Here is a 13966-nt window from a genome sequence, read left to right as displayed (position 1 = left end):
ATGCAGTCAGTAATGCCAAGGGAGCTACATGGTCCCTGTCTGTGAGGGAGAAGCAAGAGCAAGGAGCCGCATAGAATCATAGAATCATAGAGTTGGAAGAGACCACAAGGGCCATCGAGTCCAACCCCCTGCCAAGCAGGAAACACCATCAGAGCACTCCTGACATATGGTTGTCAAGCCTCTGCTTAAAGACCTCCAAAGAAGGAGACTCCACCACACTCCTTGGCAGAAAATTCCACTGTCAAACAGCTCTTACTGTCAGGAAGTTCTTCCTAATGTTTAGGTGGAATCTTCTTTCTTGTAGTTTGGATCCATTTCTCCGTGTCTGCTTCTCTGGAGCAGCAGAAAACAACCTTTCTCCCTCCTCTATGTGACATCCTTTTATATATTTGAACATGGCTATCATATCACCCCTTAACCTCCTCTTCTCCAGGCTAAACATGCCCAGCTCCAGGGGCGCCGACTTATAAAAAATATTGGGGGGGCCCATACCGGGGTCCTGCCGCTGGTTCGCTCGGGTAGCCGGGAGAACGCAGTTTGAGGTGGCGGTGTTGGGGAGAGACCCTCGCTCAGGGCGCCACTAGACTTGGCGGCCGGCGGCCTATCTGGGGGGTTTTGGAGCGTATTTCGGCGGAGCGATTGGGGAGGAGGGGGCTTGTTGCCGGATTCTTCAGCTGGGCCGGAGATCCGCTGCTGGGGGGTCCCTGGGCCGAGTTGTGAGCACGGCCTGCTGAAGGGAGATCCAGCCGATTGCGCGACGGGGACGGCTGGGGCTCTCCGGCTAGGGCGCGCGGCTGGCTGGCTGGCGAGGGAGCAGGTGGGGAGGAGGCGGGGGTCCTCACTCTCTTAGGAAACGCACCCGCGCGCCCGATTGTCACGAAGTCCGAAGGGTGCGTGTGTGGAATTAAAAAGCAAAAACGAGATACGGGCAGGGCAGGCAAAGAGTTTTCTGCAAGAGGATGGAGGGCAGGTTGAAGAGAAAATCACTCAGGATGAGACAGTCAAATCAGCCATGATAAAATGGGCTCAGGATATTGGGTATAACATCATGTTTGAGGACTGGGAAAGGTTATGGACCACCGGAATGAAATTCACGGCATGTAATGCCTTGAAGGAAAATATTATGAAAATGATTTATAGGTGGTACATGACCCCAGTCAAGCTTGCAAAAATATATCACCTGTCTGATAATAAATGTTGGAAATGTAAGGAGGCTGAAGGGACATTCTTTCACCTCTGGTGGACTTGTCCAAAAGTGAAGGCCTTCTGGGAAATGATCTATAATGAGTTAAAAAAGGTATTTAAGTATACCTTTCCCAAGAAACCAGAGGCCTTCCTCTTGGGCATTGTTGGCCAGAAAGTGTTAAAGAAGGATAGAACTTTCTTTATGTATGCAACTACAGCAGCAAGAATACTTATCGCAAAATATTGGAAGACACAAGATTTGCCCACACTGGAAGAGTGGCAGACGCAATTGATGGACTACATGGAACTGGCTGAAATGACTGGCAGAATCCGAGATTTGGGAGAAGAAACAACGGAAGAGGACTGGAAAAAATTTAAGGACTATTTACAAAAACAATATAAGTTGTATGAATGTTAAAAATTTACATGATTCGGAAACTATAGCTTCAGCAATTAGATTTGGGAAACAGGAAATTATATTTTAAGTAAGAAAAGGTCAAAATCTAAGGTAATACTATGTTTAATTTAAGATATAAGTAACTGATGAAAAGTATGTTAAATTTAGAGGTATAGTATTTGAAAAGTACAAAATAAGGTACGAAACAAGGTAATAATTTGCTGATATCTTTATTATAAAGAATGCAGGGTAAGGGAGATGCGAGGAAGTCCAGTTAGTTATATAAAAAATGTGTTGAATGGTTGGTTTTCTTTTCTCCTTTTTCTTCTTTTCTTTTTCTTGTTCTTTTACTTTTTTCTTCAGTGTATGTTTCTAACTTTGTATTTGAAACCTTAATAAAATATTTATAAAAAAAGAAGAAGAGAAAATCCTTTCGCTTTTCTGGGGCTCAGGGAAGTCTCAGAGCCGGAGGTTGGGGAAGGGACCCCCTTTGCTCTGCCCTCTTCTTCCGTCTTAGATTCGCATGGGGGTCCCCGCCCGAGCTTGCCTGGCCACCGGGCCACACAAGGGCCGCGCTCTACGCGGCACACCTTGCTAGCCGCGCAGCTGTCCTCCGCGGCTGTAGGAGCGGCCCTGCGCCGGTGCCCAGCCCCTCTGGGCGCCCGCTGCGCTGCCAATGACAAGCGGGCGACTTCGCGGGCGGGGAAGGCGTCGCTTTCTTTCCCGATCCTGCATCCTCCCAGTCTTCCAGCCCTTTTTTGGGTTGGAAGCTCGTCTCGTTCGCCCTTCTCCTTTCTTCACCCTGCGCGCAATTTTCCTCCCTCGTCTCCCTCCCCATTTCTCCTTCCTTCCTGACTGACTGACTGACGGGCTCGGGCTCGGGCTCCGGGTCGGGCTCGGGCTCCGGGTCGGGCTCGGGCTCGGGCTCGGGCTCGGGCTCGGGCAGCCACAGCGTCGGCGGTGTTGGCGATCGGCGGCGCGGGGGGATGGCCCTCCCGGGGGAGCCGGCGCTGCTCAATGGGGTTGCCAAGGAGACAGGCCGGCCGCCCTCCTCCCCCGGCCCAGCGCCCCCCGCCGCGCCGGTGCCCGTTATCGAGCTGGTGCGCGCCGGGTGCCCTATAAAAGCCGCGGACGCTCCCACCGCCGCCCGAGATTATTGGGGGGGCTGAGCCCCCCCAAACGAATTTTTGAGGGGGCTCGGGCCCCCTCAAGCCCCATGGAGTCGGCGCCTATGCCCAGCTCCCTTAGCCGTTCCTCATAAGGCATCGTTTCCAGGCCTTTGACCATTTTGGTTGCCCTCCTCTGGACATGTTCCAGTTTGTCAGTGTCCTTCTTGAACTGTGGTGCCCAGAACTGGACACAGTACTCCAGGTGAGGTCTGACCAGAGCAGAATAGACCTCACCTGGAGTACTGTGTCCAGTTCTGGGCATACCATACGGCTTTGGCTTTAGTGCTTAATAGTAATCAACATTTTTATCCCAGTCTTTCTCCAATGGAATCAGTGACATGGTGCCTCATTTTACCCTCACAACTACTCTGTGCAGCAAGTCAGACTTGAGAGGCATTAACTAGTTGAAGGTCACCCAGCACGTTTGACCAGAGGCTTGGGCCCTGCCTCTAGGTCTGAAAGGCTAAACACTAGCACTGCTGCCTTATGCAGCAGGCTGTGGGAAGACTTCTGAGTGGGCGCCTCTTTGCATTCTTTCTTCTTAGTAAATACTATATTATTCCATTGTTTTGACACAAATGCGTTTGGGATGGTCAGATGCTACTTGATCTAGGCTGGGACTTGTCAGCAGGCAGGCATTTTAGTTAAATTGGTAAATGTGGAAGGATTAGGTGGGGAATAGAAAGCCATGGTAGAAATAGGTATGGTGCTGACCACAAGGGCAGCCCTGGCAGCTTGGGTGTCTGGGAGAAGTTGCCTTCATCTATGAGTTGTGAAGGTGCTGCAGCCTCTTCCCAGTCTGCTTTAACCACTGTGGAATGCTCAGCCACGCTGTTCCCAGCTCCTTGCTGTCATTAATGCCCATCGGAATTCCACTACTGTTGTTGCTCTTGATTCTGTGTCTCTACTGTGCAGTTTGCACATTCAGAGGTCTGTAGGGCTGCTCCTGTGCTTTTGTGCTGGAGAGAGCAGTGCAGCATTTTCTTGGCCAAACCTGTTGCATCTCCAGAAGAACGAGATCTTAGTATGCTTATGTATTGTTTTCATGAACATTGGAGATACCCAATGAAACCTTCTAGTGATATCAGTGTCTCTTGAGAGAGTTGAGCAAATGCAATGTTATTTGAACTGCTTTTAACCTCTGTTTAGCCTCCTGTAGTGAATGTGTGTCTGGTCTCAGTCAAGCCCCCATCTCCCCTCTTTTGGCTCACCCTTTGCCACTTGCTTTCACAGATTATAGGGAATGGGAGTGAGCAGCAACTGCAGAAAGAGCTTGAAGACGTCCTAATGGATCCCCCCATGGAAGACCCATCAAATGACCGAGAACACGAGGAGGAGGACAGCCATCATGATGGAGGAGAGGGAGATGAGCCAGTCCTCCTCGAGGCTTCCGCATCCTCCACAATTAACCCTGTGTCTGTGGCGGGACCCCAGAAACCTGATATGAGCTTGCCAGTGAAGCCAGCGCAGGGAGGTGAGAGAAGTTTGGGGCAGGTGGGTGGGAAATGAGAGGGCGCAACCGGGTTGTGAGAACCCTTTGAAAGAAAGAGAAGGAAGCACAGATGCAGAGCAAATCTGGGGTGAGTTTCTGAAAGTCATTTCTTAAAACACTCATATTGTGCCTTCCTGTCAAAATGACACTCAAGGCAGCTAATGAACAATTAGCTTGGGCAATAATGGAGAAAGCCAGCAGAAACACTCAAGGGACAGCAGCTGGTCAACTAACTTCATGCAAAGGCCTTCTCTTTTGTATCTACCCTCTGAGGTTCAGATGGTGAAGGCAGGGGACACGGGGGACTTTTCAGTGGCATCCACAATATACAGTTCCCTGCTCTGTAAGAGACCTGACCACTTCATAGGGAGTGTTTTACAAGGCAGGTCAAAATGGGCTTGTTCAAGCCTGTCTTTTATGAAACTGGGACCGGTGACTCTTCCTGGTCCTCCCTGGTGTTCGTTACTTGGTTCTGATATTTTGGTTAGATATTTTGGTTGGGAGCTGCCCTAGGGGGTAGGCTTAAAGGATGGAAAGTGCAGAATATAAATGTGTTATTAAGTCTTAACCTGCACAACAGTAATGCCTAGGAACTTGACAATCTTCTTGAGGTTGAACCCAGCCAGATACAGCCTTTTGCACTTCTATGGTGCTTTCTTGGAGAGGAGCAGAATATGCACAGCCTTTGTGTATCCTGAGCAAAGACTGGCCAGGGGGCTTCATTGTCCTTCCTAGCTGTCCTTCCTAGCTGTCCTTCAGAACTGGTTTTTCCAATCATGGCTGGTCTTTCACAACCATTCCCTAAAGGGTGGGTTGCTTTTTAAGGGGGAAGGGGCCAATTTCAATCACTGATATCACTAAAGCTTCCCATTGGCACCCCTGCTTAATGGTGCAGATCCAAACTCTGCAAATCATATAGGGTGCAAATAGTCATATCTGAGAGTCAGATTGGTTACACAGGAGAGACTCATTTTAACTTAATGTGAGTGGTAGAGGATACTGATCCAATTTAGCAATTTGATACACAAATTAACGGACTCCGCTTTTCTGCTGTTTTGTAGATTCCGAGGAGTCAAGTCCTTTTACTCCAGTTGCTGATGAGGACAGCGTTGTCTTCAGCAAGCTCACTTACTTGGGCTGTGCCTCGGTCAATGCTCCCAGGAGCGAGGTGGAGGCCCTGAGGATGATGTCCATCTTGCGAAGCCAGTGTGAGATTTCAGTGGACGTGACTCTTTCGGTTCCTAATGTGTCGGAGGGAACTGTGAGGTACTTCCCCACCTGTGGTGTGGCATGGGGGGGGGCTCTGTAGGTCCACCTGTCGTTGGCAGTGGTGTTTTATAGGACCTGCTTTGTATACTGTGGCAATAGTTTCTAAGTTGCCTCATGGTTACTATGGGGCAACACCAAGACAATCTTCTGAAAAGTGTCTTCTTTGATAAACTGGTTGTAAATTGTGGCTGTTTATTTTCTTTTTTTAAAGTTTCATTTATTTCTGTGCTGTTTGTCCACAGTGCTAAAGCAGTTTATCAAAGTACAAAACGTTGGGGGGACGGGACGACGGCACACAACTTGCTATGGAACATGTCAAGGCATTCAAATAAGACAAAAAACATTTCAGGAAACATAGGATAAATGCCAGTACAGCAGGCCCACAACTTACGCAGGGGTTACATTCTTGACATTATGCCTAAAGCCAAAATCACGTATAGTCAAAACACTTCAAGGTGAAATGGTGGGTGGGATTGCAAACATCTTTTCCCCCAGTACCCAGCCCCTTTTTAATTTTTATAAATTATTTTCTGAAGCTTGTAAAGCTGAATGTACACAAGTTAAATGTGCGAACGTTGCGGGCTTACTGTATTGCAAAGAAATGAATCTAGATACAAGTGCAGTGCAAAATCTTAAGTTAATGGGCAAAATAAATAAATAAAGCCAACCCATACTGTAAGTAAGTGTGTGGTCTTGCTTCACTCCACGGTGACCGCAGCAGCCTGACTTAGATGCAGTTCAGTTGGGCTAGGGATCTTCTCACCAGGCTAGATGGTTCACCGCCAACTCTCTGGTCTCTTGTCCATAGGCATTTGCCAGCAGCAGAAAGGCAGGTGGGTGGTGGGGAAGTCGGTGAAGGGAAGTTCGCTCCTCCAGCCTCCCAGGTGTTCTGGTGGCTAGTGCTGGCTTTTCTGTGCTAGCACTGATTTTATTATTTTTCAGATAACAGGCGTTAAACTCAAACAAGAAATCTATAAAAGGGAGAATGGAGGCATAATTATTGTCTAGTCTGCTCCTGCAACTTCTGATTTATGTGGACGGAAGATTTTAATATCAGCAAAAGAACAAAACTCTTTTTAAAATTATCTGTAATGTCCAGTGGAAGGAATTCAGTGTAGCACTATGTCAGTTATTCCAACAGAGCAAGCAATTCAGCTTACCCCATGCTGTTCTGAGGGTTCTCCTACCCCCGAAGCCAATTGGGGGGGGGGGGAGGAGAGATAGGGAAAGTCATGTTGCCTTAGTGGAAGTCTTTGCTAGTGGGAGTGAGGGCCTAATGATGTCCTCTCTGCCCTCCAGTCAGTGAACCTGGCATTTACAAATATAATACTCTTGGGATGGTACAGAGTGATTCAAGAGAGTTGGGAATAAATTCATATTTTCAAAGCCATCCCATAGATCATGATGGGCGTCAAGTATGAACAGTCCTCCATCAGGGAAACATGTTTCTTTGAAAACCACCTTTGCTTCCTTTAAGGAGAGCTGTAAAAGCATTCAGTAAGAAAGAAAGAAAGCAGAAACACAGAAGGTGCACTTCTGAATATGAGCTAAGTTGCTCAATTTAGATCCTTTTTTAGCCTATTAGAAAAGATTTTGCTCACTTAAATTGACCAGTTAATTAGTTGAAGATTGGATCCATCATTAAACTACTTGCAGCCTGTCTGTATTCAAGGTGAAGCATTTGCAGCTCACACCTTCATTTCCCCCTTTTTCTCTGTAGGCTGCTAGAACCCCCAACAAACACCGAAATAGCCAACTATCCCATTTACAAGATCCTGTTCTGTGTGCGGGGACACGACGGGACTCCAGAAAGCGACTGCTTCGCTTTCACTGAAAGCCATTACAACTCAGAGCTCTTCAGAATTCACGTCTTTCGGTGTGAAATCCAAGAAGCTGTAAGTTCAGCATCTGCTTTGCCTTTGTTGATGCTCCTGCCTTGCATGTGGAAGATCCCAGGCTTTGTCCCTGGCATCTCCAGAGAGATTCCGTACTAGAAACCCTGGAGAGTCGCTGCCAGTCAGTGTGGACAATACTGAGCTGGAAGGATCAGTGGTCTGACTCAGTATTAAGGCCTAGATTTCATTTATTAATTAATTTTATGTCCTCCTCTTCCTGCCAAAGAAGGAATCTCCTTCGTATAATGTCAGTACCTTCTTAGTGATCCTTGGTAACCCTGATGATGCAGATCTTCTGCTTCCAGCCATTTATTTGTGCTGACAGTTTAGCATCATACTATGCTTCAGTTATTCTGGGCTGGGCTCATTAAACTCTGACTGTGATCAGGTCTTTCTTCTCTGCGTTGATAACGAGCAGTGTTGCTGAGAAGGATTTCAAGATATGCACTTGCAAGATGGAATAATTTGTTAGATTTTGGCACAAATTTCTGATTTGGCTCATAGTCACAGACTTGGGCTGCAGCCTTGTGTACACTTAACATAGTAGGACTTACTTCTGAAAGGCCATGCATAGAATTGCACTGTTAAAGGAAGCCATGGCAGAGGTGTTCCATTCAGGCACCAAATTCAAAGAGTGAGGCTGAGCAACTGAAGGGAGTTTGGAGAATCCTAATGAAAGCTGAAAAGCATATCCTATCAAAACAAACAGAGTGGGTGTAATGTAGCAGTTATAAGAGTCGCCTTCAACCTGGCGTGCTCCAGAGGTTCTGGACTACAATTTCTGCCATGCCTGGCCATTAACCTCTGCTAGGTGGAGCTGGTGGAGATGTAGTCCAGAGCCTCTGGAAGGCACCAGGTTGGGGAAAACTACATTAGAGTGTCTCACCAGCCCTGTGTTGAAACCCTCATTAACTTCAAAAGTGCACAGGATAGCTGCTAAGCCACTCACGAACTCACTCCACCCTCAGAAATAACAAAAGAGCCATTTCCCTAACTCTGCCCCCCACTAGGAATCCCAGCTGCTGACTTTCTTTCTCTCTGGCTCTTCTTGTCCACAGGTGAGTCGGATCCTGTACAGTTTTGCCACCGCCTTCCGCCGCTCTGCCAAACAAACCCCGCTTGCTGCTCCCTCTGCTCCGCAGACACCAGACAGTGACATATTTACTTTCTCCGTTTCTCTGGAAATAAAAGAAGATGATGGGAAAGGATATTTCAGGTGTGCTTTCCCCACTTCCTCTCCAGAACCCTTTTAAACGTGAAATATGGTCCAAGTTATTTTTAGCTGGATTTTAAAATGCTTTTTAAAAAATTGTTTTGTGTTGCTTGAAATGGTCTTTATATGGATATAGTCTGATTTTATTGTGTTAACCTTTTAAAAATTGTATATTTTATTTTTTATGAATGATGCAGGGGGTGTGGTTAATGAGGGGTCAGTAAATGGGAAGCTAAAATGGGTGATAGCTGACTAAGGCATTCCCAGAGTAGACCCATTCAAATAAATATGGACTCCGTTGGCTACCACCCAATAAAGATGAAGTAAATGTGAAGCACATTCTCCGAAATCAGGTATGGGAGTTTTATGTGCTCTTATCTTCCGGTTTGGACTTTGTTCAGTAGTGGCCCTTTTTGTTAAGAAGGGAAGAGCCACCGTGCAGCTGGATCAGGGGGGCTGGATCCTGGCCCTGACAGGGCAACACTCTGGGGCAGAAGTTCAGGACCCCTCCCAGCAGAAGGAGCAGGAAGGCCCCACGGAGGCACCAGGGCTGGCCAACCACATTTTTAAAGTGAAGTAATATGCATTAGTATCTAAAGAGGAGGGCCTCCTAAGACCACAACGGGGAGCTGTGCCCCTCCAGGTCTCCCTTGAGACCCTAAGAAGAGCCTTGTTGGAAGGGGAAATATAAAAATAAGAGAGAAGGTTAAAAAGTGCTTATAGAAATGCTAAGATTAAAGTAAATAGATATGGAAGTCAGGAAGAGGGGCGGGAGGAGGTCGATGCTCTGATAAGATGCTCCGGTAAGAGTTTATTGATGTATGTATGGATACTGTGATTACAAAAATTTAAAATGTAATTAAAAAGAGCCTTTTATCTAGTGACCACCCTTTTTTTTCTTCTGATGTGCACTGCCTTTGAAGTCATAGAGCTCTGAGGCCACCTGCTGTTCATTCTTGTCATAGCAGCTCTACATGTGTCAAACAGACTGGTGGCTGAGTAAAAAAAGATTGCCTTTTAAAAATCTTGGTGCCTCTTTTAAAAGAGAGTGCTGTGCGTATTGTTGATAGGAAGCTACATTCTAGTACATCTTAGGTTTTTTGTTTTTGTTTTTTAAAAGAACCCCAGTCTTCAATTATCACCTCAGCTAAATCTTAGATCTTCTCACCCCGTTCTCAGGCTTCCAGTTTCTTATGTTTTCATTCCTCTACACTCTACTGTTTGTTCTCCAATATTGGTTGGAACACTTATTTCCTACCATCCTTCCGTACCCTGCCACAATCAGACTCTAAAAAGCCTTTTCAAGCCTAATTATTGTTGTGGTATGTGTCCTGGAGATTTATTCTTGCCTCCCTAGCTGCTGTTTTCCATTAAGACTACCCACCACCTTCAATATGCTTGAAACAAACTACTGTATAAGCACTGATTCCCCCCCCCCCCAGCCTTATTTCAGGTGTGGGATGGAGAGCAAGAGAGAGGTGTGTGTGATTGCAAATGTTGGTGATTCCTGTTTTAGGGCATGCTGTTGTCCTTGTCGAATCACCAACTCTCTTAGATTTCTGGACTCACCAGGCTGTGAAAACTGTCACTTGCCTACTGATTCTGTTCTCAAACTTGTGACTACAAATAAGAGGACCGTGTGAACATTTCCCTTTTTGACCACAGTGCTGTGCCCAAAGACAAGGACCGGCAGTGCTTTAAACTGCGCCAAGGCATCGACAAGAAGATCGTCATTTACGTACAACAGACAACCAACAAAGAACTGGCAATTGAAAGGTAACTTTGTGTCTGTTTCCTCTGAAGAGCTTTGGTGGGCAGGCAGGAAGGGGCATCTTTGGTGGTGGCCCCACACCCATGGAATTCTCCCCCGAGTAAGATCAGACAGGCCCCCTCCCTGCTGCCCCCATCATTCAGCCCCCACACTGTGGTTCCCTCACTGCAAGAAGTTACAGGGAACCAGGCAGAAGGCCTTCTTGGTAGTGGTGCTCTCCCTGTGGAATGCCCTCCCATCAGATGTCAAGGAGATAAAGAACCACACAACTTTTAGAAGACATCTGAAGGCAGCTCTGTATAAGGAAGTTTTTAAATGTTTGATGCTTTATTGCTGTCTGTTGGAAGCCACCCAGAGTGGTTGGGGCAACCCAGTCAGATAGCTGAGGGGTACAAATTGAAATGCTGCTGACATTTATTCTTACTGTGCTTGGTGGACTGTAGGGGGGTTTGTGTGTGCTGGCATTTTTAAGGTTTGGAGTTGTGTTAAGTTTTGAATGGTGTCTTTTGTATTGCGTTCACCGCTTTGTGATGAGACTCTCTTGAAAAGCATGATAAAATCTATAAAATAACTACTTGTAAAGTACTATTGAGCTGAAAATCTCCTCTAACCCTGCTGCCCAGTTCCTCATTTCAATTCTTCTCAAAGAGCTGATGGGGCAGTTGCTAAACAGTTTAGTACATACTGTGGTTTTTCTCCACCAAAGTACCCCATAAAATCTGACTACCTTTTTCAGAACTACAGTTCCACATGGAAATGGTTGCTAGAGGTTGGCTTTTTTTCTTTTTAAATCACAGGTGTTTTGGCCTCCTCCTTAGCCCTGGGAAGGATGTGCAGAGTGGCAATATGCACCTGTTGGATCTGGTAAGGTGCCCTTCAGTTTCCAGAGATTTCCCCCTCAAATAGCCCCACTAAATGACATGATGCTTGTGTGTTTCCAGTGATTTCAAGTGTATTTTGTGATCTGATCTAGCAGAGCCTATGGGCTTTGTTTTAACTCACCCTGTTCTGTGGTTTTAGGAGTCTATGGGCAAAAGCTCTGATGGGAAGTCTTATGTCATCACTGGGAGCTGGAACACAAAGTCTCCACACTTCCATAAACTGAATGAAGAAACACCGAAAGGTTTGTGATCAGTGACTTTTCTGTTTGGGTCAGATTGCTTGAGATGTGTAAGTTGTTTCCTGTATATTTTTCTAGATATGTGTGCAATGATCAGTGGCCAATCCCAGATAGTCGAATGTAGGGAATCTTTTTCCTATCGAGAACCTCATTCCGTCTGGGGTCATCTGTTCAGAGCCACATACTGACAGTGGGTGGAGCCGGAGACTTAAGTTTTCTGGATAAACTAACCTTGAAATAAGACTGCCTTTTATCAGTTTTCACCATGGCTGTTTCACATTAGAATTGCTAGTCCCCTGCAGGTCTAGGTGGGTGTAAGCTCCACTGAGTTGGATTGGAGTACACTCAAAGAAGCATACAGAGGATTTCTTGTTAGTACTTTAGTGGACCGGTACAATTACTGTTCTGCGAAGCAAGTGAAATTAATTCCTTTCTGACTTTAGTTAAAGCCTACTTGTTTGTTGTCATGCTTTTATAAAATCAGGAAGAATAGGAAGGAAGGAACTTGGATGGGATGGAAGAATGGGGTAACTTCAGAAGCGTTTGAGGGCCACAAAAAAGTGAAATCAAGGAGTGTACCTGGTCCCAAGTCAGCAAGTTGCCAACCTGTTTTGTCAAGAATGTTTTGTCAAGCTGAGATGGCGTTGAGTCTGGGTGTGTGTGTGTGTGGCATGGAGACGTAATTGACGTCTCTGTGTTCTAACCCTTCAAGCCAGACTCTGGAAGACAGTTCAGGTGGGAGCAATGGCAGGAGGATAGCACCAAAACGATAGGACAGCCCACATAAGATGTGATGCAAATGCTGGGAAATGTAATTCCCCTTGCTGGGAGATCACTTTGTTTCTGGACTCCATTCAAAATACTGGCTGTGAGCTACAACATTGCCTGGTTTATGGAGTGCTCTTTTGGGAGGAAATGTACCAGGTTCTCTGTCATAGGCTAGTTAAGGTGGGGGTGAGGAACCTCCAGGCCGCAAGCCAATCTTGGCCCACCAAGATGAGGTTTGGTCTGCAAGACCTTTTCCTACAAACCACACCTACCTGTCCCTCAGCTGAAGTGACTCATGATGGACAGGAAGGTGGGGTTCAATTCTGCTTTGGCTGTGCAGGCAGGGACTTGCAGCCCAAAGGAGGATCTAGCCCTCCACTTGTCAGCTGAAGAGCAGGGGCTAAATCCTGCTCAATTTTGGCTGCTCATGCTGGTTCTCTGCTGAGAACAGGCACACACAGTCAAGGCACTTTGATATTTTTTTAATGAATATCAATTAAAAAAATTTTTTTTATCAATAGATAAATAAGGCAAGCAAAAAGAAGCAGAAACAGTGCTGGAAAAATCCCCTCCATTGCCTTTGCTTGCCAAATGCTTTGCAAACTTCACTCCCTGCCCCACTTTCAAGATTGAAATGAGATAGGGGAGAGGCCTGAAAAAGCCTTTGCAAATTGTCTCCCTCTTCCCTTTTAAATTCCCAATCTCAGGGACTTTAAAGGGAAGAGAGAGGATGCTTACAGAAACCTTTAAAAGCCTCTTTCTGTCCACTCCCCTTTCCTTTCAATCTCTGTCTGATATTAAATGGGATGGGGAGACGTGCAAATGTTTTCAGATCACAGTAAAAGTGATTTTCACAGGTGGGGAAAATGTGAGGTATTTTATATGTCATAATAATAATAATAATAATAATAATAATAATAATAATAATAATAATTTTATATGTCATTATTATTATTATTATTATTATTATTATTATTATTATTATTATTATTATTATTATTATTTACTACAACAACAACTTTCAGCTACAGTGCTGTTCACCCTTAACCTGGGAATAACCCCGCTTGGTCACCATGGTATGGCTGTACCTGGGGTTTGGCTACATGTGTCTTGGACACACTGGCATGGTCGATTTGGGCCATAGGCACAGGGCAAGGGCTGTGTTGAATGGCCGAAGGGGAAACACCAGCTTCCCTGCTTCCTCTCCGTAGACAAAGTGCTGTTCCTGACCACGGCTGTCGACTTGGTGATCACTGAGGTGCAGGAGCCTGTGCGGTTCCTCCTGGAGACCAAAGTCCGTGTGTGCCCTGCCAGCGAGAGGCTCTTCTGGCCTTTCAGCAAGCGGAGCTCCACAGAGAACTTCTTCCTGAAGCTGAAGCAGGTAACGCTTGTGGGTCCCATCCTTAGTGGTGTGGATATTGTGGGGTGGGCCCTTTCGTTCCTTCCCTAACTCTGCGGTCCTTTGAGTTATGTTTGTCTGGGACTCTGGTCTCGCATGGAGGAGAAAGCTAAACTTTTGGACCTGGTGCCGTTTGAGGGCTTGAGCCCAGCCCTTGTGCAGGCAGTACTTCCCACCTATCACTGGGAGGGTTGGGAGAGGCTGGGTTTATGCATCTTTTCCCTTCTCACACAGCCCAGGGATGGGCAGAGTTGCTTCCTGCCTTGGAATGCTAAGTGGGGCTGCAGC

General features: G+C 46.4%; 1 protein-coding gene across 3 annotated transcripts in view; it reads left to right on the top strand.

Moving 5' to 3' along the window:
* The window catches only part of RABGAP1 (RAB GTPase activating protein 1), a 189824-nt gene that overhangs the window by 109996 nt on the left and 65862 nt on the right, over positions 1-13966 (top strand). For all 3 annotated transcript variants that reach the window (XM_081179695.1, XM_081179696.1, XM_081179697.1), the window contains 8 exons: positions 3985-4225; positions 5305-5509; positions 7233-7407; positions 8466-8623; positions 10286-10396; positions 11189-11255; positions 11412-11514; positions 13491-13660. In XM_081179695.1, coding sequence (XP_081035821.1) covers positions 3985-4225; positions 5305-5509; positions 7233-7407; positions 8466-8623; positions 10286-10396; positions 11189-11255; positions 11412-11514; positions 13491-13660 — 1230 coding nt within the window. The remainder of the gene's footprint in view (positions 1-3984; positions 4226-5304; positions 5510-7232; positions 7408-8465; positions 8624-10285; positions 10397-11188; positions 11256-11411; positions 11515-13490; positions 13661-13966) is intronic.

Source organism: Podarcis bocagei (genome assembly GCF_964188305.1).
Source record: "Podarcis bocagei genome assembly, chromosome: Z".
Lineage (NCBI taxonomy): Eukaryota > Metazoa > Chordata > Lepidosauria > Squamata > Lacertidae > Podarcis > Podarcis bocagei.
Note: the sequence above shows the minus strand (reverse complement) of the source record. Positions and strands in the feature narration are given on the sequence as shown.